The sequence below is a fragment of the Oryx dammah genome, unplaced genomic scaffold (genome assembly GCF_014754425.2).
Source record: "Oryx dammah isolate SB20612 unplaced genomic scaffold, SCBI_Odam_1.1 HiC_scaffold_23, whole genome shotgun sequence".
Taxonomy (NCBI): Eukaryota; Metazoa; Chordata; class Mammalia; order Artiodactyla; family Bovidae; genus Oryx; species Oryx dammah.
The window spans coordinates 9105642-9128552 of NW_024070207.1; the positions used below are offsets into that span (position 1 = coordinate 9105642).

At 39.1% G+C, this 22911-nt stretch overlaps 1 protein-coding gene across 1 annotated transcript in view; it reads right to left on the reverse strand.

Annotated features, from left to right (window-relative positions):
• Nucleotides 1-21952, reverse strand: part of CENPI (centromere protein I) — a 57313-nt gene extending 35361 nt beyond the window's left edge. The window contains exons 1-7 of the mRNA XM_040264956.1: nucleotides 21881-21952; nucleotides 19650-19882; nucleotides 18660-18785; nucleotides 13165-13283; nucleotides 12769-12876; nucleotides 1196-1244; nucleotides 887-933 (exon numbers count right to left, since the gene is read on the reverse strand). Of these exons, the coding sequence (XP_040120890.1) occupies nucleotides 887-933; nucleotides 1196-1244; nucleotides 12769-12876; nucleotides 13165-13283; nucleotides 18660-18785; nucleotides 19650-19869 (669 nt within the window). The 5' untranslated portion in view covers nucleotides 19870-19882; nucleotides 21881-21952. The remainder of the gene's footprint in view (nucleotides 1-886; nucleotides 934-1195; nucleotides 1245-12768; nucleotides 12877-13164; nucleotides 13284-18659; nucleotides 18786-19649; nucleotides 19883-21880) is intronic.
• Between the last annotated feature and the right edge of the window lie 959 nt (nucleotides 21953-22911).

Consider the following 22911-nt stretch of genomic DNA (forward strand, 5'->3'; position numbering starts at 1 on the left):
TATAAAACAAGAAAGTGAAAGTGGTAGTCGCCCAGTCTTGTCTGACTCTTTGTGAACCCATGGACTACAGCCTACCAGGCTCCTCTGTCCATGGGGTTTCCCAGGCAAGAATATTGGAGTGGGTTGCCATTCCCTTCTCTGGGGGATCTTCCCAACCCAGGGATCAAACCCAGGTCTGCATTGTGAGTTGATTCTTTACCATCTGAGCTACCAGGGGAGCCCCTAATAAAACAAAAACAATCACTGAATTGTAAATACCAACCAACAGGAAACCTCATACTGGGGAAGCACAAATGTGCACGTGTGTTTGTGTTTTTCATGAAAACTGAACGCCTCTATGTAGGCCAGCAGGCTTCAATAATTAGGCATAGGCACCACAACCTCCCTTGGTTTTATACCCAAAGCTTCTGTTACCTGGCAGGTATAGTGGAAATAACAAGGCAAGAGGGTTGTAAGGACAAGAGATAATAGGATATATACTGAAGTTTAAGCATCCAGAGAAGAATGCTTTCCTAGATCACAGCCACAGAATAAATAAGCTAGTCACTTTAATAAAATAGTCATTTTTTATTACTCCCTAACACTTAATTTCCAGCCATACCAACCCAATTCCATAAACAGTTGCTGCTATTTGATATCTACCTGGCTTTTGCTCATGCTGTTCCCTGCCATGAGGGCCCTTCTTTTCCTTCCTGGCCTAGTTAAATTCTACTCACCATCATCACTCCTCCCTTGACCCCAGTCTAATTCTGATTTTTACTTTGTTGACTCAGCTCCCTAGGCAATAAGTTTCTTGAAGATAATGATGTATTCACTTTTACATCCCCAAAGCCTAGCTCCATACCTAGCACAGAGTACACTGGCCAGTTTTAGGTTGAGTACTTACCATTTTGGCCTGAAGATCAAGCAGTTTTCTCACACGAAACGGTTTGACTAGTGAAGGTAAAGAAAAGAAGTTTGTGATTCAGAATAAAAAGAAAGTTGTCCATTGTAGCTTCTCCTTACAACACATTAAGACTATAATTACCCTGCTCAGTTAAGCCATTAAGCAGATGCTCTTAGGTAAAAATACTAAAAAGCAATTCCCACAAAACCTTGCCATACAACTAATGCTAATAATTAAAACTTTATAAGGGCCAATACAAATGCTAATTCCATAGAGTGAATGTAATACAATTGGAAAGAAAATACTCACCATTCTCTTTTTTGGTAAGTAAATATAACAAATGGCAGACATAAGGGCACTGTCAAAATATAAAAATTAAAAGAAAAAAATGACAACATATCTTGAAGAGAGCAACAATGCATTTTCCTTAAATGTCAATCCTACAATGATTAAGTAAAAAGGCTTCAGGACTTGACTGAACAATAGTTTTAATTAGCATGTCTTTATGCTATTTTGGGGCTTCCCTAGTGGCTGGTAAAGAATCTGCCTGCAATGTGGGAGACCTACGTTCAATCCCTGGGTGGGAAAGATCCCATGGAGAAGGGAAAGGCTACTCACTCCAGTATTCTGGCCTGGAGAATTCCATGGACTGTATAGTTCATGGAGTCACAAAGAGTTGGACATTACTGAGTGACTTTCTACACTATTTTTAAAGTTATCTTTGGAATACAACAATGCAGACAACTTGAAAACCAGAAACAGAATCTTCTACCTAACAAAAATTCATGTATTCCTTCTAGTGCGTGTGTACATGCTAACCTTGCCTCAGTCATGTCTGACTCTTTGCGACCCTCTGGACTATAGCCTGCCAGGCTCCTCTGTCCATGGGATTCTCCAGGCAAGAATACTGGAGTGGACTGCCAATTCCTTCTAGTAGTCCACAGCTATTAAGATATAAACTTAAAACTTTTATCCTGATTTCCCACTTAAAAGTATTTTCCCATGTTACTTGGTCTTCAAAATGATCATTTTCAATTATCTTAATATGCCAGTGAATATACCAGAATTTAATTAGCCATTTAGACCTCAGTCTGGCAAAATAGCACACACTCAATAAATCTGAGCTTAAAGTACTGAAGGATTGGTTCCTTATACCACATCATTTTGAGTGACCATTTGTTGAGGTTTTATTCTTGATTAGAGGTCAGCAAACTATAGTTCACTTATTTTTGCAAATCAAGTTTTACTGGAACACAACTGCACTAACTCATTTATGTATTGGCCATGGCTGTTTTCCTGCTACAACAGCAGACCTGAGCAGTTGTGACACAAACTGAGTGGCCTGCAAGCCTAAAATATTTACTTCTTTTTCTTTATAGGAAATCTGCTGTTACTTGTTCTAGAAGAAAACCAAGGAGAGTATCTTCATGACAAGAGAGTAGCAGCTCATTTTTTCCATTAAAAAATGATAACCATAAAATAAAACATAAAAACCCCAATAAATCAGAGTTCATGAAATTAAGAATATCTGTTTATCAGACAAAAAACAATATTCTATTGCAGGAATGGGTAAACAACAACCTGTGGATCAAATTCAGCCCACTGCTGGTCACCGTGAATAGTTTTATTGGAACACAGTCATTTGTTTATTGTTTGTAGCTGAGTTTGCCCTGCACCAGCAGAGTGAGTACTTGTGACAAAGACAGTATGATGCTCAAACCTAAATATTTACTACTTGGCCCTTTAAGAAAAATTTGCCAATACCTACTTTAGAATATAGAAAATTGAAAAAGTAAATTATTAAAGGGGGTGACAGAGGACGAGATGATTGAATAACCTCACTGACTCAATGGACATGAGTTTGAGCAAACTCTGGGAGATAGTGAAGGACAGGGAAGCCTCGCGCACTGCAGTCATTGGGATCACAAAGAGTCAGACACGACTTAGCAACTGAACAACAACAATAACAAATTATTAAATGGGACTAGAGAAGCAGCAAAACCCAAGATTTTTTTTTAAAGAAAGTTATATTTTGGTAGTTATGACTCTATATTTAAAGTACAGAATTCCATATTGCCACTCCTGTACTTAGAAATGAGTTGATAAAGACTGAACATATTTATAAGAAGTGTGAATTTAGGTATAGGATCTTTTTTTTTTTTAAGGGAAGAATACATATTATGACCAAGTTGCCATATTCTACACAAAATATAGTAACTTTCTGTAAAAAAAAATTCACTGCCTCACATCCCTAGGATATGAACCATTGAAAGCTGAAGTGTTAGTCACTCAGTCATGTCCAACTCTTTGTGATCCTATGGACTGTAGCCCAACAGGCTCCTCTGTCCATGGGATTCTTCAGGCAAGAATACTGGAGTGGGTTGCCATTTCCTTCTCCAAGGGATCTTCCCAACCCAGGGATCGAATCCAGACCTTCTGCATTGCAGATTCTTTACTGCCTGAGCAACACAGGGAATGCTGTGAACCATTAGCAATACATGTTGGGTATAAGTGTCACCCTAAGCTCCAGTATTCTATCTGACACTGTCCTTTAATCACATCTAGAAAGGAAAAATTCATGTGCATCTGAGACTTTACAATTGCTTTGCTGACAAATAGCCACTGCATCTCAGTCACTACAGAGTCAAGTGCCCATCAAGTTGTGACTTTTTATTTTTACTTTTTGGCTGTACCATATGACATATGGGATCCTAGTTCTTGATCAACGATCAAACCCACACACCCTGCAGTGGAGTCTTAACCAGTGGACCACCAGGGAAGTCCCAAGTTGTAACTTTTTTTAATGCTTTTTATAGTTAGGATCCTTATTTCTTCTGGGTGATACTTATACAAATGTGTTCAGTTTATAAAAATTGACTGAACTGATTGAGCCCACGTCTCTTTTGTCTCCTGCATTGGCAGGCAGGCTCTTTACCACTGGTCCCAGCTGGGATACTTCAATAAATATTTTTAAAAGAGAAGAAGAAGGAAAAAAAAAAGAAGCCCCCTTCTCACCTGCCATGCTGAGCAAGAAACTCTTTAGTCAGCATCATGAAAACTACTCAAGCATACTGAAATTATTTGACAAACATTTATAAATAGATCTTATTCATTCATTCATGAAAGTATTTATTAAGCAGTAGATAAAACAGACAAAAAGACCTGCTCTTATGAAGTTTACAATGCTAGATATTTTGGTTATAAAAGGTTCAGTCCCTGCCTGAAAGAACTCCTAAGTATGTATCCAAAAGAACTCTAAGCAGGGACTTGAACAGACACTTGGATGGCAATGTTCACTGCAACATTATTCATGTTAACCAAAAGGTAGAAACAATCCAAAAGTTCATCAACAGATAATGGCATATACATACAGCAGAATATCATTCAGTCATAAAAACAAAGTTCTGATATATGCTATAACATGAATGAACCTTGAAGACATGTTAAGTGAAAGAAGCCAGACACAAAAGAACAAATACTGGATTATTCCACTTATATAAGGTACCTAGAATAGGCAAAGCATTATGCTTTCAAGTAAAAAGTAAAGTAAGTTAAAAGAAGCCAGTCAAAAATGACCCCACACTGTATGATTCCATTTATGTGAAATGTCCATAATAGGCAAATCTCTAAAGACACAAAATATATTAGGAATTGCTTGCATGCATTCATACAAAGTTGTTTCAGTCATGTCCAACTCACTGCGACCCCAGTGATGTAGCCCACCAGGCTCTTCTGACTATGATGATTCTCCAGGCAAGAATACTGGAGTGGGTTGCATACCCTCCTTCAGGGATTCTTCCCAACCCAGGGATTGAACCCACATCTCTTATGTCTCCTGCATTGACAGGCAGGTTCTTTACCACTAGTGCCACCTCAAAAGCCCTAGGAGTTGCGTAAGGATCTCTAAACAGAAAGATAGGGGTGATAGCTAAAATGTATGAGTTGTTTTTTTTTTAAGTGTAAGAAGGTCACAATAAAGCAAGCCACATGAATATGTTGGTTTCCCAAGTGGTACACGATTTTTGAAGTGATGAAAATAGTCTACAATTGACTCTGCTCATGGTTGCACATATCTTTGAACATACTAAAACCCAGTAGATTTTACTTTGAGTGCACTGTATGGTATGTAAGTTAAATCTCACAAAGCTGCTTTTAAAAAGTATTCAGAGAGAAAAGAAACAACATATTACAATTAGACTGATTCAACAACAATGGAAAGGAGGTGCCAGTGGAATAATACTGTCAATGTCCTGAGAGAATTTAACTGTCACCCTAGTGTTCTACACACAGCAGAACCAAACTTCTTTTTTTCCCTACATATACATGTATCTGTTGTTTTTCAAATTCTTTTCCTGATTAGGCAGAACCAATTTTCAAGAACATGGGCACAGTAAAGACATTTTTAGGCAAAGACAGAATTTACCATCAAAGATTCTACTCTCAAACTGGGGTGCTATGACAACCCAGAGCAGTAGAATGGGGTGGGAGGTGGGAAGAAGGCTCAAGAAGGAGGGGACATATGTATATCTATCTATGATATACATTGATGTATGGCAGAAATCAACACAATATTGTATCATCCTTCAATTAAAAACTTAAAAAGATTCTACTGAAAGAATATTCTAGGGATTTCCGCAGTGGTCCAGAGGTTAAGACGCCACACTTCCACTGCAGCAGGCACAGGTTTAATCCCCAGTTAGGGAAGTTCTATATGCTGGGTGGTACAGCCAATAAAAGAAAAAAAAAAAACTAAAGAAAATATTTTGAGAGAGGAAAATAATCTCAATTAAAGGTCTGAGATGTAAAAACAAATGATGAGCAAAGAAACTGGCAAATATGTGGGCAAATCTAAACAAATATTAACTGTGAAGAAAATAATAATGTCTACTATGTGTGTATGTGGAGGAGGATGGTGAAGAGTCAGAGCTAAAATCAGATAATATGTATAATCTGGGAGGGATGTGATCAGAGTTAAAGCATTCTAGGGCCCTTTATCTTTCAAGATGAAAATAACAATATTGGTTACCTCTAGACTTTAAGAAAAGCCTTAAAGATTTCAACTGAGAAAAATTATAAATAGTTATTAATTCATTAAAAAATAAACCCATTACATGATAAATGACATATTTTATTAAAAATAACTATATCTTCCAAACAAAAGAAAAATAGTAAGAAGGATGACTTTTTATATATTCTACATTTTTAAAAAAAATTTATTTATTTTTAATTTTTACTTTACAATTCTGTATTGGTTTTGGCATAGATTGACATGAATCCACCACAGGGGTACATGCGTTCCCAAACATGAACCCCCCTGCCACCCCCCTCCCCACAACATCTCTCTGGGTCATCCCCGCGCACCAGCCCCAAGCGTGCCATATCCTGCATCAGACATAGACTGGCAATTCGATTCTTACATGATATTATACGTTTCAATGCCATTCTCCCAAATCATCACACCCTCTCCCTCTCCCTCTGTGTCCAAAAGTCCGCTATACACATCTGTGTCTTTTTTGCTGTCCTGCATACAGGGTCACTATATATGCATATTAAAATAGGTACAATAACAACACCACACACAGAGTATGTAATTTCCAACCAAGAATGGGGGAAAAGCACAATCAATCCAAAATAAGAGGGATGAGGAAAAGAATCAGAAAAAAAGCAGATCATTTAGAAAGCTCAAAATAAGAGATCTCAGGGCTTCCCTGGTGGCTCAGTGGTAAAGAATCCACCTGCCAATACAGGAGTTCCACTCTTGATCTGGAAGATTCCACATGCCATGGAGCAACTAAGCCCATGCACCACAACTGTTGAGCCTGTGCTCTAGAGCCTGGGAGCTGCAACTACTGAAGCCTGTGCATCCTAGAGTCTGTCCTGAGCAACAAGTGAAGCCCACATACCACAATTACAGAGTAGCTCCTGTTCCCTGCAATTCTAGAAAAGACTGTAGCAATAAAGACCCAGCACAGCCCAAAATTATAAAATTAAAAAATAAGGTATTCCTATTTATTTCTACAACATCAATAATCACTACAAAGGTAAATAATTTTCCAGGCAAAAGTGAAAAATCATTAAACAGGATTTAAAAATAAAGTCTGTGCTACACTAAGTTGCTTCAGTCATATCCAACTCTTTGCAACCCTACATACTGTAACCAGCCAGGCTCCTCTGTCCATTGGATTCTCCAGGCAAGAATGCTGGAATGGGGAAGTGTCTAAGACATGAGGGCAAAGGAAGATTTTTCAAAAAACCAAAAGATAGAAATACATCAAGCAATGTTGTTGCTGTTCAGTTGATAAGTCATATGCGACTCTTTGTGACCCTATGGATTGCAGCACACCAGGCCTCCCTGTCCCTCATTATCTCCCGGAGTTTGCCCAAGTTCATGTCCATACCAAGCAATATACTAGCCAAAATAAAGCCTGAGTTGACAATGTCAATATCAAACAAAATGACTAAAATGAAAAGCATTTCTAAAATGCTACTTCATGATACAGGTTTGAATCAGCAGGACAATATGAAAACTATACTTGTGCCTTTACCTAATAATAGACTCAAAATATATAAAGCAAAATTTGACAGAACTTTTTAAGGAAAAACTGACAAGTCTGCCTTCTGAGTGGGAGATTTTCAACATACATCACTTGGTAATTGATAGATGAGCAGCAAGAGCAACAACAACAAATCCATAGGATACGGAAAATTTCAATTACAATAACCTTCATTCCCTTACTCTAGTCTTCAACAACTCACCCCACTGTCACTCTGAATCTTGTCATCACATTGAACCAGTCCCCCCCTGCAATCTTAAACTCCAATGCTACAACTTCTATCATTCCAGTTTTTAATCCTAATGCATGCCTTTAATGTCATCAAAGCAACCTGAAACTCAGCTGTTTGTGCTCCTAATCTGCTCTCTTTTGTCTTCACCTTCTCCCTTTTCTCTCTAGACTTACTGATCCATTAGCTCAGTCACTCTCTTGCCTTCGTGTCCCACCCTGGAGGAACTACGACCCTTGACATTAGTAACATCACAAATTCGTGCTCCCTAAACTTAGAGTTGGACTGTGAAGAAAGCTGAGCGCCGAAGAATTGATGCTTTTGAACTGTGGTGTTGGAGAAGACTCTTGAGAGTCCCTTGGACTACAAGGAGATCCAACCAGTCCATTCTGAAGGAGATCAGCCCTGGGTGTTCTTTGGAAGGAATGATGCTAAAGCTGAAACTCCAATACTTTGGCTACCTCATGCGAAGAGTTGACTCATTGAAAAAGACTCTGATGCTGGGAGGGATTGGGGCAGGAGGAAAAGGGGACGACCGAGGATGAGATGGCTGGATGGCATCACCTACTTGATGGACATGAGTCTGAGTGAACTCCGGGAGTTGATGATGGACAGGGAGGCCTGGCGTGCTCTGATTCATGGGGTCACAAAGAGTTGGACACGACTGAGCGACTGAACTGAACTGAAACTTATCTGGGCCTTCAGAACTGTGTCTCTTAATCTATCTCTATTTCCACCAAGAGCTATTTCAAAATGTATACTCTCAAATATAACATTCTATCTTTTCTTCCTCATTCTCAGCAGAAGACCTTGCCTCCTACTTGAGTGAAAATTTGAGAAAAAAAAAGTCACTAAAACCACTGGGCAGGAATTCCCTCAATCACATCCCTTACTAACTCACAAATTTATGGACATCAACACCCATATCTCTCTTCCTATTGAAAAGAAATCCCTATAACTTTAACCCTGAAAGTGAAAGTCACTCAGTTGTGTCTGACTCTTTGCAACCCCTATGGATGGTAGCCCACAGGCTACAGAGGCTACAAAGGACAGGCTCCTCTGTCCATGGAATTCTCCAGGGAAGAATACTGGAGTGGGTTGCCATTTCCTCCTCCATTAACCCTGATCCCTACTCTTATTTTGATACCACTCCTCTATATTCCCATGGAACTCTGTGGATACTATCACAGGATTTATCACACTGTACTTCTCTCTCCTACTACATTTAAAGATCTTCAAGGCTCAGGCTCTTACTAGGTAGGTTGCCTTAGCAAAGTTACATAACTTTTCCAAGCCTCAGTTGTCTCATCTCTAAAATGGGAATAGCATTTCCCATAAATCCTGCCTCTAGTCACATGACCCTGGATAATTATTTGACTTCTCTGTGCCTCAAACTCCTCCTCTCTAAAATGGGGATAAAAGTGTATATATATGTCACAAAGGCTGTAAAGAGGTTTAAATGAGTTAAAACCACTTCTTATCTGCTGTGTTTTACATTTACAGCACATTTCAGTTTGGCCTAGCCACATTTCCAGTGCTCATTTAGTCACATGAGGTTAGTGGCTACCACACTAGAGAGCACAGTATAGAAAATAGTAGGCGCTAAATAAATGTTTATTTTGAATTGAGGTTAAGAATAAAAAGAACTTTCAGACCCTCAGAACTAGGAAAAAAATACATAGTCTGACATTTCATTTTCTACATTTTAACATCTCTGAAAACAAAACTAATCCTAAAATCAGTATCAGGTAACAATTTTAATGGCAACATCTCATTGTAATGGTTCAAAAGATAATGATGCCTCTTAAAACTGATGGCATCTTAGAGTTGGTGAAATACTGTGTAAAGCACTTGGCGCATGGTATATAAGGCTCATATAAGTTAACTATATGAAGCTTATAGTTAACTTATGTGCTAAGTTGATTTGGTTGTGTCTGACTCTTTGCAACCTATGGGCCACAGCCCACCAGGCTCTTCTGTCCATGGGATTCTTCAGGCAAGAATACTGGAGTGGGTGGCCATGCCCTCCTCCAGGGAATCTTCCCGACCTAGGCATTGAACCCGGATATCTTATGTCTCTTGCATTGGCAGGTGGGTTCTTTACTACTAGCGCCATATGGGAAGACCAATAGTTAACTTATTCTTACTCATATTTGTATCTCCAATACTAGTTCAATGACTCTCACTTTAGTTAATAAATGTTCACTGAGTGAATTTCTACAGGATGTAACCTCAAACTCTGTACATCTAAAGCCAAACATATTATGTTCCTTTTAAAACTACCTCCTTTTCCACAAATTTCCTTCTATGGTCAAAGGTACCATCATTTTGAACATACTGGCTTACAAACTCTATCTTTATTTCTTGACCTTTCCCTTAATCCAGTTTAGGTACTAGATTATGTCAATTCTTCCTTTACAGTCTCCTTTAAGATTTGTCCCTTCAATTTTTCATACCCCTTAATCTCTGAGAATCTGATAGTGATTCTCAGACTTTTTGGTCTGAAGACTCTTAAAAATTAGAAGATCCCCAAAAGCTTTTGTTTATCTGGTTTATAGCTGTTGATATTGACCATATTAGAAATTAAAGCTAGGAATTTTTTTTAATGTTTAGTAACTCATTTAAAAAATAAACTCATTACATGTTAACCATAAATAAAATATAAAATAACTATATTTTCCCAAAAAAAGACAGTGTGACATAGTTTTACATTTCTACAATCTTTTTAATGTTTCTGACTTAATAGAATATAGATAGATACTCTGCTTATGCATTAAATGTAACAATATATTGTTATGATTGAAGTACATGAAGAAAAGTTAGCCTCACACACATATGTAATTGAAAAAGAAGGAATATTTGAATAGCCTTTTCAAAAAATTGTGGATATTAGTCTTTGATACTTCACCAAAACTAATAAGTGGTAGTCTCTTAGGAAATAGCTGCAATGTGGAGTCTGAAATCTTATCAATGAACTCTTTGTACTCTATTCCATTAAAATTCCTTGATATATCTTGCACTTTGGATGGCTTTTACTCATACATAATTTCAAATGAGATCATTTGGAAATTAGTTATGCCTATCTCCCAAATGTTGACATATTTAATTATATAATTATTAATATAATTATAATCATTATATAATACTAAAAATCACAGTCATTAATATTCTCATTCTCGTCAGCAAAGTCTTTTAAGTATTGGGAAGCTGTCAAGTTCACAATGACAAATACAAATTTTTCAAACTTGTCATTTTTGCTTAAAAGCTCAAATTTTACCACTTGCCAGAAATAGTGCCAGTTGTTTTCTACGAAATGACCAGCTCACTTTGTTCATTTTCAAGAAAACATCTGCCAAATACCAAGTCTGAATAATCATAGTTTATATGTCAGTCATTCTTTGAAGTAAAAATGGTATTCCACAGAATAAAGCAGCTAGTTTGGCTCACAATTCAATCACACAAAGTTCCTTCCCTCATGACAACTGTTGTGCTTTAATATGCAGAAGGGATTTATTTATACTTCCCATTTCATCAGACATTAAAGATATGTCTCACAGGTTGAAGTTTAATATAATGAATTAATCTTTATTGCTTCATTTGGGACATTATTAAGTAAAACTTGCATTTTTGTTTTTTTGTTACAGTAAAGAACACAACAAACCCTACTGCAGTGTGGACTCACTGCCCTGAGTGTGTCAGCAGTTTTATCCATCATCAGTGCAAATGTCAACACAGTGAAAATAGCTATTAACATCTTGATATCGCTATAAAGATAATTTTAACCTCTGAGACCTCCTGAAAGTTTCTCAGGAAGCATCAAAGGATCCACAGAGCATATTTGAGAATTGCTAAGTTTAGGATATCATCATCATGTCAGTCTCCTAACTAGTCTTCCTGATTCTAGCTTCCATCCTAATTTATAATGTTTGGCATTATTAGATACAACTTCCTACAATGTTGCTTTCAACATGTTCTGTCCCAAGTTTTTCAGTCATTTCCCCACTGGATAAAGTTCAAATTCCTTACCATCATATTTAAAGACCGCTACAATTTTTCCTCACCCAATTTTTTCAGCCTTACCACCCACCACTGCCTGACATCAATTGTAATTAAGTCAGTCTGATATATTTAAGGTTTCCTAAAACACAATTTACACAGTTCACAACTTTGCTTGAAATGTTCCTGTCATATCAAACATCAAATCTCAAATCCTACTCCACCTTCATGGCCCAGTTCAATGCCCACGTACTTTATGATGCTTTTTCTAATCACTCTGGTTTACAGTGTTCTTTCTTCCTAGAAATATCACAGCAATTATTATCCTCACATTAACATACACTGTCTTTGATAATAGAACTTACGCGTTGTCATTTAACTTTATGTGCTTCCCTTAGTCTCCAAAATAGATTACAAACCCCTAGAATATAGAAACTCTCAGCTAATCTTTGAATCTTCTACACTGTCTCATATAATGCAACAAACATAGTCAATTTTTGAAAATGAAATCAATAAATGAATTCCCTCCCTTCCCCAAAGCAAGAGAAGTTCTGTTAGATGAATGGTTTACATGGTCTGTGAACTACTGATGGTCCTTGAAAGACTTCCAGGTGGACAGTAGATTGATTTCTTAGAGTTATTAATGCTTTCAATGGGACTAATTATGCTATTTAATCAAAATAAGTCCACTGGCATCTCATGAAAAGTAATCCTCTCCTTCTCATTAATTCTGATGAGGTTTTCACAGTGTTAATCAAGAAACTGTAGAATAAGTGACCCAAAGGACCCTGTTGAAGTGGTTTAAAAGGGAAAAGATGGCAATCACTGCTCTAGATCAGCAAAGAGACTCCAATGTGAACTCAATTCTATCTGTAACAATTATTTCCTTAAAAGAAGATAAAAAACAAATGTGGGGAAAATGTCATTTGTTAATCTGAGAGACGGGTATAATGGTGTTCGTTATGCTACTCATTACATCTTCCTGTTTCATACATTTTAAAATAAGTAAGGAAAGTTGTTTGGCACTTTGAAGCACATATGGTGCATTGATATACAAGCACATATCACTGATCAATGCATAATGCTGTTCAATTTTTACTTACCAGTGCATCATCTTGCAATGAAGCAAAAAAGAAACCATAGAGCAAGTTAATTTGCTCCTTGTGATCAATGAAGTCAAACATTGCAACCAGCCAACGATAAAAAAGCACCTATTGAGAAACAAAATGCTTATCTTTAGAGAAATATAACTGGCAACAAAAGAGCTTAATTACCCCCCTCAGGACTGTTTTAAAAGCCTCTAGCACAAAGAAGGATAACAGATTTTATTTCTCAGTAAAAATTTCTAATTGAACAGAGTTCTTGCATCAAGCTATATTGTTCCAAAACTACAAGCTTTGCACAAAAGGCCACTGCCATTACTTCATAAGTGGCTCTTCCTTGCCAGCGCTTAAGTGGCTCTGAAGGACTTATCATCAAAGTGTTTTAAAAAAAATTACCTTGGTGCTACCAGAACACTTGCCAGCACACAGCCAGGAGACAGCCTTAACCACAGAATCTTCTGATATTAGAGTTGCTGGAATCATACACTTGAATATCCGAGTGTTTACCGCACTCCCTAGAAAGTAGACAAAGTCCAAATTAAACTACATTTTAGGGTCTTGATTGTCCCTTCACTGTAATTAACTCTTGGTCCTAAAACTTTCCCTTTACGTTGAAGGCAATAAAGTAATATTCAATAACTCTTACAGCGAAGGCAATGGCAACCCATTCCAGTACTCTTGCCTGGAAAATTTCATGGATGGAGGAGGCTGGTGGGCTACAGTCCATGGGGTCGCTAAGAGTCGGACACGACTGAGCAACTTCACTTTCACTTTTCACTTTCATGCATTGGAGAAGGAAATGGCAACCCACTCCAGTGTTCTTGCCTGAAGAATCCCAGGAACAGGGGAGCCCGGTGGGCTGCCATCTATAGGGTCACACAGAGTTGGACACAACTGAAGTGACTTAACAGCAGCAGCAGCAGCAATAACTCTTATCATCATTACAAAGCATAGCTTGAAACAAAAATGTACCTTTAACTTCTAATATAAACTATAAAGCAGATTCTTTGGCTCTAATATTTCTATCTAACAATGGAGGATGAATACAGATCTCTTCTTGGAAGGATGAAAATGTTTGGACAATTAGATAGTAGTGATGATTGCCCAACTCTATGTGCTGTGCTTAGTCACTTAGTCCTGTCTGACTCTTTGCAACCCCATGGACTGTATAGTCCATGGAATTCTCCAGGCCAGAATACTGGAGTGAGTAGCCTTTCCCTTTTCCAGGGGATCTTCTCAACCCAAGGATCAAACCCAGGTCTCCCACATTGCAGGCAGATTCTTTACCTTCTGAGCCACCAGGGAAACCCAAGAATACTGGAGTGGGTAGCCTACCCCTTCTCCAGGGGATCTTCCTGACCCAGGAATTGAACCAGGGTCTCCTGCATTGCAGACGGACTGCATTGTAGGCAGACCTGGGAAGCCCACCCAACTCCATGGATATGCTTAAAAAAAAAAAAAAGAAGAACAAAACCAACCCCATATGCTTCCAAAGGGTGAATTTTATGGTATGTGAATTACATCTCAAAAATAGTATTTTACTCCTAAGAAAATTTCAAGGACTTTTAAAAATGGCATAATAGATTCTGGTTTATTTCAATCTACTGTAAGACATCTTACATCAGCTGCTACATTTAAGAACAGATAGATGCATTTGTATTCTCCATCCATGCCCCCAAAGTGGAAAGGATACCAGAATGAAACAACTACCCTATTAGCTGGTAGTACTGTCATTCTATATTGGTCCAATCTTTCCATCATTCTCTGGCTTCCATGCTATTCTCCCATCTGCTAATAGAAGTGATGTTACCAGTAGCTTTGTCTTAATATACACCCTATATCAGCTTCTGCTTATTAAGGCTTCAATAATTTTATATATACATATATTATCAATTTCTTTTTGTATTTAAACATTGTTTTATTTGCATTATACTGTGGTGATCAGAACCATTCACTGAAAAACTAATGTTCTCAACTTCTCATACAAGTAGAAGCCACAACAGTATCTTCGATACATGTGTTTTTAACCAATGTTTTAAAGGCATGGTTCCAAATAGGAAAAGGAGTACGTCAAGGCTGTATATTGTCACCCTGCTTATGTAACTTATATGCAGAGTACATCATAAGAAATGCTGCACTGGAAGAAACACAAGCTGGAATCAAGATTGCCGGGAGAAATATCAATAACCTCAGATATGCAGATGACACCACCCTTATGGCAGAAAGTGAAGAGGAGCTAAAAAGCCTCTTGATGAAAGTGAAAGAGGAGAGCGAAAAAGTTGGCTTAAAACTCAACATTCAGAAAACGAAGATCATGGTATCTGGTCCCATCACTTCATGGGAAATAGATGGGGAAACAGTAGAAACAGTGTCAGACTTTATTTTGGGGGGCTCCAAAATCACTGCAGATGGTGACTGCAGCCATGAAATTAAAAGACGCTTACTCCTTGGAAGAAAAGTTATGACCAACCTAGATAGTATATTCAAAAGCAGAGACATTATTTTGCCGACTAAGGTCCGTCTAGTCAAGGCTATGGTTTTTCCTGTGGTCATGTATGGATGTGAGAGTTGGACTGTGAAGAAAGCTGAGTGCCGAAGAATTGATGCGTTTGAACTGTGGTGTTGGAGAAGACTCTTGAGGGTCCCTTGGACTACAAGGAGATCCAACCAGTCCATTCTGAAGGAGATCAACCCTGGGTGTTCTTTGGAAGGAATGAAGCTAAAGCTGAAGCTCCAGTACTTTGGACACTTCATGCGAAGAGTTGACTCATTGGAAAAGACTCTGATGCTGGAAGAGATTGGGGGCAGGAGGAGAAGGGGACGACCCAGGATGAGATGGCTGGATGGCATCACGGACTCGATGGACATGAGTCTGAGTGAACTCTGGGAGATGGTGATGGACAGGGAGGCCTGGCGTGCAGCAATTCATGGGGTCGCAAAGAGTCGGACACGACTGAGCAACTGAACTGAACTGAACTGAATCACATCCATTCAGTATAACACTGTTCTCAACTTCTCCCGAGAGTAGCATTCTTAGAAATATACAGGTCTTTAAACACTGTCTTAAATGCACTATAGAACGGCGATCACATCCATTCACAAAGATAACACTGTTCTTAACTTCACCCATAAGTAGCATTCTCAGAAACATCTTATACATGTCTTTTATTTTCCTACAGGTGCAGACCTCTTGTTTTTTTCCCTTAGTAAAAACTGTATATATTTAAGATGCACAACATGATGATATGATATAATCAGCCCTCCATATCCTCAAGTTCCACATCTGTGAATTCAACTAAACACAGAAAGTGTTCCTAAAAAATATTACATAAAGTACCAAAGAGCAAAGCTTGAATTAGGCATACACAGGCAACTATTTACACTGCATTTACATTGTATTTACAACTATTTATATAGTTGTATCACTGGAAAAGACTCTGATGCTGCGAGGGATTGGGGGCAGGAGAAGGGGACAACAGAGGATGGGATGGCTGGATGGCATCACCGACTCAATGGATGTGAGTTTGAGTGAACTCCGGGAGTTGGTGATGGACATGGAATGACTGAGTGACTGAACTGAACTGAACATGTAAACACCTGGCAGATACTGTATACCTATTATAGTAAAATGACTACTATAGTCAAGCTGATCAACATTTTATATCCTTACATAGTTACCATTTTCTTCTCTGTGGTAAGAGCACCTAAAGTCTATTCTCTTGCAAATTTCCAATATTCTATACAATATTACTAACTTTAGTCATCATGGTCTCTAGATTTACTTATCCCACATAACTACAACAAAGTGTCTCATCAATTTCTACCCCATCATTTTGTGTTGAAAAAAGGAAGCAGTGATGGCAGATAATGAATCATAAGAATAAAAATCTCTGGTTTCCACTCAGTGGTTTCCTGTTTTTACCTCTCTTCTCCCCTATTCCCATCCCCCAATTCTTGTAAAGTTTATAACAGTCTGACCACTAATACTCTATACATATACCAAATTCAAGGGGAGAATTCTATGTTGAATAGAGTCCTATATTGACTCTGTTCTTACTTCCCAGTGACTTTTTAATTACTAAAGAGTACAAAGTCCCTTTGTACCTAATTGTGACATTTCTAGCATACCTGCCCTTGAATATGCATTTCAACTTAGCAAAGGAGTTACATACAAAGATCTAATAGTGATGGGGGATATTATAGAAATAACTAAAAGGAGAAAAGCAATTAAGGAGGCTACCTTTAATGTCTCCAAATTCCAGCTTAATAGAAAAATGAAATTAGACTAGAAAGTTAGAGATTATTTTTCAAATTGTTATATACAAGTTTCAAAGCCTGAGGCATGCATTTTTAAAAACACATGCATTTGTTACAAGACCTAGCAAACATCACGAAAACCTAATCGTTCATTTCTGAGATATCATAAAAGAGAAGAGAAATTTCAAAGTAGAAAACATCTGTACATTCTATACATGTTTTAAGGGTAGAAGGAATAGATAGAATTGTTCTCGATATACACTAATTAGTTAAATATGAATTCATGGATATTTGTTAGAAGCAAATAATCTGAAACCACTTATAAGAAGACCAATTTCATTAGGTCAAATTTAACTTTCTAGGAAAACAGAGAGCACTAATCAGGTAAAAATAGAGAACTAAAATACCTGGAAGTCATATACTGAATTCAGCTAGTCATGCACCGTTTCTTTAAAATAAACACACATGCCCTTGCAAATGGCAACCCACTCCAGTATTCCTGCCTGGAGAATCCCATGGACAAAGGAGCCTGGCGGGCTAGAGTCCATGGGGTCACAAAGAGTCGGACACGACTGAGGGACAAACACATACCCTTGCAAACATGATAGGATATGCACAAAGGAACCCAATATGCAAAATGATATATTAAGTATCCAATTTTGATAGTTGTCTTAAAGAAAAAAAGTAGAAAATCTGATAGCAGTGTGGTGCACTATGAACACTAGAAGGGGAGTAACGAGACCAGAGTTCCCCAGTTTTAGCTCTGAGATTAAGCAAGACTCTTTATCCACTCTGGGCTTCAGTTGCCTCACATTTAAAATGAGAATGTTCACGGGCTAAAATGCTCTCTAAGTCTAAATTTGGATAAAGGTAGGTTAAAAGGTTCTCAAGTGAAAAGAATAGTGGACAGATACTATTTCTTTCTAAGATTCCCCACCTCCACCCCCATACAAATGAACTTAGAACAGAAAAGGAAGCATTTGCTCAAAAGAAAAGCATCTTAATGGTTAAAGCCACAGACACTGGAATGGAGACAATATCAACAGCAACCTGCTGTCACTGATAAGTGAGCCTAAAGGCAATAAAGTACACCAGCGATCTCTTAATGTGCCTTCCAGCAACACTACTTAAACTATTATCTACCCTTCCTAACAGAAATACTAAAAATTGCTTCCAAGCATTTGGTAACAAGAATCCATTTTAAAAATAAAAATGTGATAACTAGCCATTTTCAGCATATGCACATAGAAACTTTTCGTTAAGGTAGTTTCAACATAGTGAGTCAAAGTGAAAGTCGCTCAGTCGTGTCCAACTCTTTGCAACCCCATGGACTACACAGTCCATGGAATTCTCCAAGCCAGAATACTGGAGTGGGTAGCCTTTCCCTCCTCCAGGGGATCTTCCCAACCCAGGGATCAAACCCATGTCTCCCACATTACAAGCAGATTCTTTACCAGCTGAGCCACAATCGAACTTTGGAGATAAGAAAGGTCCATTTGTATAATCTTAGATTGGTTTTATGAAAAGAATAGGAAAAATATACAGTTCTTTAACTGCATCTGATTCCAATCAACAATGTAATTCAAATTCTGAAAGGCAAAACTAATGCTGAAAAATTTATCCCCGTGACATACCAAATTTGCCACTGAGTGCCACACTTAATAGAATGTCGATTCCTTCTGGAGCTAACCCATTCTTCCATGCCACATTTTCCACAGTTTTCAAGTGTTTCTCTTTATTCTGTGAAGTTTTAATGTGACCTGAAAGAGGAACAATAGGAAACAATGAGAACTTTAAAACTCTCTCACTCCTCAGCCTCAACAGTTACAATTAGACTACTTCAAACCAACAGCTTTATGTAAAAAAAAAAAGTCTTCCTAAAAACCCTTCAAAGCCCTTAAAACTCTAGAATATTTGACAGCAGGAAAACTGAGTCCTGCCCTGGTTTCTTTTTGCTCTAAACTAACTAAAAGCACTGAACTTAAGACTAAGCTGTTTTCAATAACTAAGACAGTGGTTCACAAGGTTTCCTGCACATTTTAATCACTTAGAGAGCTGTTGAAAAATTCCAATGCCCAAGTTGTGTCCCATACTAATAAAATCAGAAAATCTAAGAGTGGATGCCAGGTACCAGTGGTTTCTAAAGATTCTCAGGTAGACTTCCCTGGTGGTTAAGAATCTGCCGTGCAATGCAGGGGACTCGGGTTCGATTCTCAGTCAGGAAACTAAGATCCCACATGCTGCAGAACTACTGAGACCTCGTGCCACAACTAGAGAGTCTGTGAAACAAAAGACCCCACATGACACAACAAAGATCCCGAGCACCTCCTGTGACAAAGCTGCATCCGTGATGCAGTCAAATAAATCAATATTAAAAGAAAAAGATTCTGAGGTAATTTAATCCCAACGTGCAACAGTTTGAAAACCACTCTGCCAGAACATTCTTTGTTGTTGTATCCCTAGTACCTAGCATACTGATATGTAGTTAAGTGCTCAATAAATGTCCATTAAATAAACAAAAATCATGAATGAGCAAAAATATGCTTTCCTTTAAAAATCCTTACCAAAAGAGGCTAGAATTTTTTCACAGGAACAAGCCTTACACAAGGAAAACAATCTCTTACCTTTCTCAAAGTATCTCAATGCTATCTGCAGAGCGTTTTCTGTTTGATCATCAGCACCTTCATAATCTTCCACAGTATTGTTCTGTCCACATTTTGAGATGCTCTTTGAGTCATTTAGGTCCTCTTTTACTCTCCAGGCTGAGAGTCTAGTCTGATAGCTACTACTATTCTGTGAAGTCCTCTTTCGTGCCCAAGAGTTAACTTTCTTTTGAGATGACATTACTGCACATGTTCTATACAAAAACAAGTGTCAAGGTGTCACTAACCAGCCAAACAGTTAGTCCCTTTTTACTCCAAAGACAGAGCACCTAGCATACAAGTACACACAAAAAAATGACAGCAATCCAGGCAACAAAATCTATAGGTTAACTTTCTCAAAAAGCCCTTTGACTTAAAGAGGAACAGAGGAACAGAGAGAAACAGCTCTCCAAGGTAACATTCACCAGCTGAACTGGCCCTGTGGGAGGGGGGAAAAAAGATGGTAAGAGTACAGGGAACATAACAAATTCTCCTAAAATGGCTATATTACATAAGTGAGTCCAATACTAATTCATCTCATGAACTCAATGTTACTTTCTCCACTTCTATTTCTCTCCACTTTGCCTTGATTTTGCTTTTAATCTTTAATGCTGCCTGCCTTGTCAGTGCAAAGTTTAAGACAAACTGGTTGCCAAGCTAAGGATTCTCAGAACAGAAACATGCCTCACTAATTCACTTATTCAGTAAATAATTACAAAGCATCATCTATATGCCAAGCACGGTTCTACTTATCAGGGATAAATCATAAAAGTCAAGGCCTCTGCTATAGTGAAACTTACGGGGGGTGGGATGGGGAGGCGCACGAGAGTCAATAAATAAGTAAATAACTAATGCTGCTGCTGCTGCTAAGTCGCTTCAGTCGCGTTGGACTCTGCGACCCCATAGACGGCAGCCCACCAGGCTCCCCCGTCCCTGGGATTCTCCAGGCAAGAACACTGGAGTGGGTTGCCATTTCCTTCTCCAATGCATGAAAGTGAAAAGTGAAGGTGAAGTCGCTCAGTCGTGTCTGACCCTCAGCGACCCCATGGACTGCAGCCTTCCAGGCTCCTCCATCCATGGGATTTTCCAGGCAAGAGTACTGGAGTGGGTTGCCATTGCCTTCTCCGAATAGTGAACATAATATACAGTGGTGTGATTTTAAAAAGGGGGGGTGAGGTGACAGTGACAAGCTACTGTGGAACAGGTGTTCAGAGAAAGCCTCTCTGATGTGACCTTTAAGCTAAATTCAAATGCCAGGAGGAACCAAATATGTTAAGATCTGGTCAAAGAGTATTTCACGGAGAGAAAAGAGCAAGACATACTAAGATCTTGAAGCAAGGTCTTTGTGTGTTAAACAAACAGCAACACCACCAGTAAGAGGTGAGGATAAGTAGTGGCATGAAAGAGGCACAGAGTAGTGGGAGACAAAGTCAGAAAGGCAGACAGGGACTGCTATATTGGGGTTTGTCAACCAAAACAAGGAGTCTGGATTTTAAGTGTCACAGGCAACTAACCATAAGGGGAAGGGAAGAGTGTCAGAGGGAAAGTGATACCATCTGATTTGTTTTAAAATCGTTTTCCCTGCAGCGCAGAGAATAGAATGTCAGGAGTCCAGGAGTGGAAACAGACAATTTAAAAAGTTTAGCAAACGGCCAGAAGAGATGTGAGTGTGGTCTGAACCTGGCCTAAAGTGTAAACAGTAAGAGAGACAGAAGATGATTGTAATCGTGAAATGTTTTGGAAGGAGATTGATCAAGGCCATAACAAAAGAATTGGATGTAGAGAAAAAGAGAGAAAGCCAGAATGACTTCTAAATTTGGGGCTGCAAATGGGAAAAACGAAAGGAATGGTCGTAATGACACTCAACCCCACTTCCCTAGAACAGATGAGGCCGGAGCAGGAAGGAGAGCAATACGTGTGTGGAGACCACCAGGAAGTTCCAGGTTGCCAGTTGTTTCCTCGGTTCCTGCATAAAAAGGGCGGGCGACCAGCTTCTGGCCCCTTCTAATGGAACTGCCCCATCGCTCCCCAAGAACTCCCCTCTCACAGCCTGCAACAGGGAGCAAACCTGCCCGCGACCACGGACCCACTGGGCAGATTCCTGGTGTGGGGGAAACCCGACACCTCGGAGGACTGCCTTGCTCAGAAGTCAGGAGATTAATTCTCTCCGGTACCTGAGCTCCCATTTTGCCGTTTGTTTAAAAGTACCTTACCTCGTACCCTCCGGGGTCCCAAATCCTCCGGATTCCAAACACCACCTCTCAGATTCAAATAAACAGGCTCCACCCCGCGCATGCGCTTCCGCGGGGACGCGGGCGGTGCCCAGGTGGAGCCATGTGCTCTGCTGAAGCTTGATTGGTTGAGTCACAGCTCACTGGCGCGAGGCGGTGCGCGCGCTGACGCTGACGAAAACTCAATTCCTCAGAGCCGCGCGCCCCACCCGCCCGGGCCCGGCCGTTGCTGCTAAAATCAGTTGATTGGCTGACGTTCCCCTTGTTCTAATATTGTTCGCATTCGTCACTGTGCGTAAAACAAAACGATTAGTGTCTCGGTTCTTGAATTTAACAAGACCAATTATAGCGATCCTTTTGCTCAGGCTGATCCCAAATGTTGGGACTTTGTAGGAAAATATGAAACTGCAAACTTCTCAATAAAGGCTGTTCTCCCTTGCTGGGCAAGAGAATTAAGTTAAAGGGCCTGAGATCTCTGAAGCTGTCTCTAGGAGGTGAGAGGAAAGAACAGCTGAATTGACCTTCTTTTTACCGAGAATGGGCACGCATACCTTCGAGGGTTTGCTGGAAACGGCGTCTTGTATGTAGCTGGCCAATCAAAATGCAAAGGTTCCTAACTTTGAGGAAACGATGGACTTTACAGACACTGGCTAAAACAGCAACAAGGGCTTAGTCTGAGACCTGAGATTAGTCCCTGGTTTAATCTTCCTAGAGTGGGGAGTGGTGAGAAAATATAAAAATTTAGTGACTCTCACAGTTTTTTTTTGAGGCCAAAACATAACCCATAAACTGTAGGCAAAACTGTGGGAGGAAACTTTGCAATCTTAGGGAGAGATGAAGAATCAGATTATGTTGATGTATTTGGGAAACACTACAGCAAAAATGTGAAAGTTGGACTGTGAAGAAAGCTGAGCACCGAAAAAGTGATGGTTTTGAACTGTGGTGTTGGAGAAGACTCTTGAGAGTCCTTTGGACTGCAAGAAGATCCAACCAGTCCATTCTAAAGGAGATCA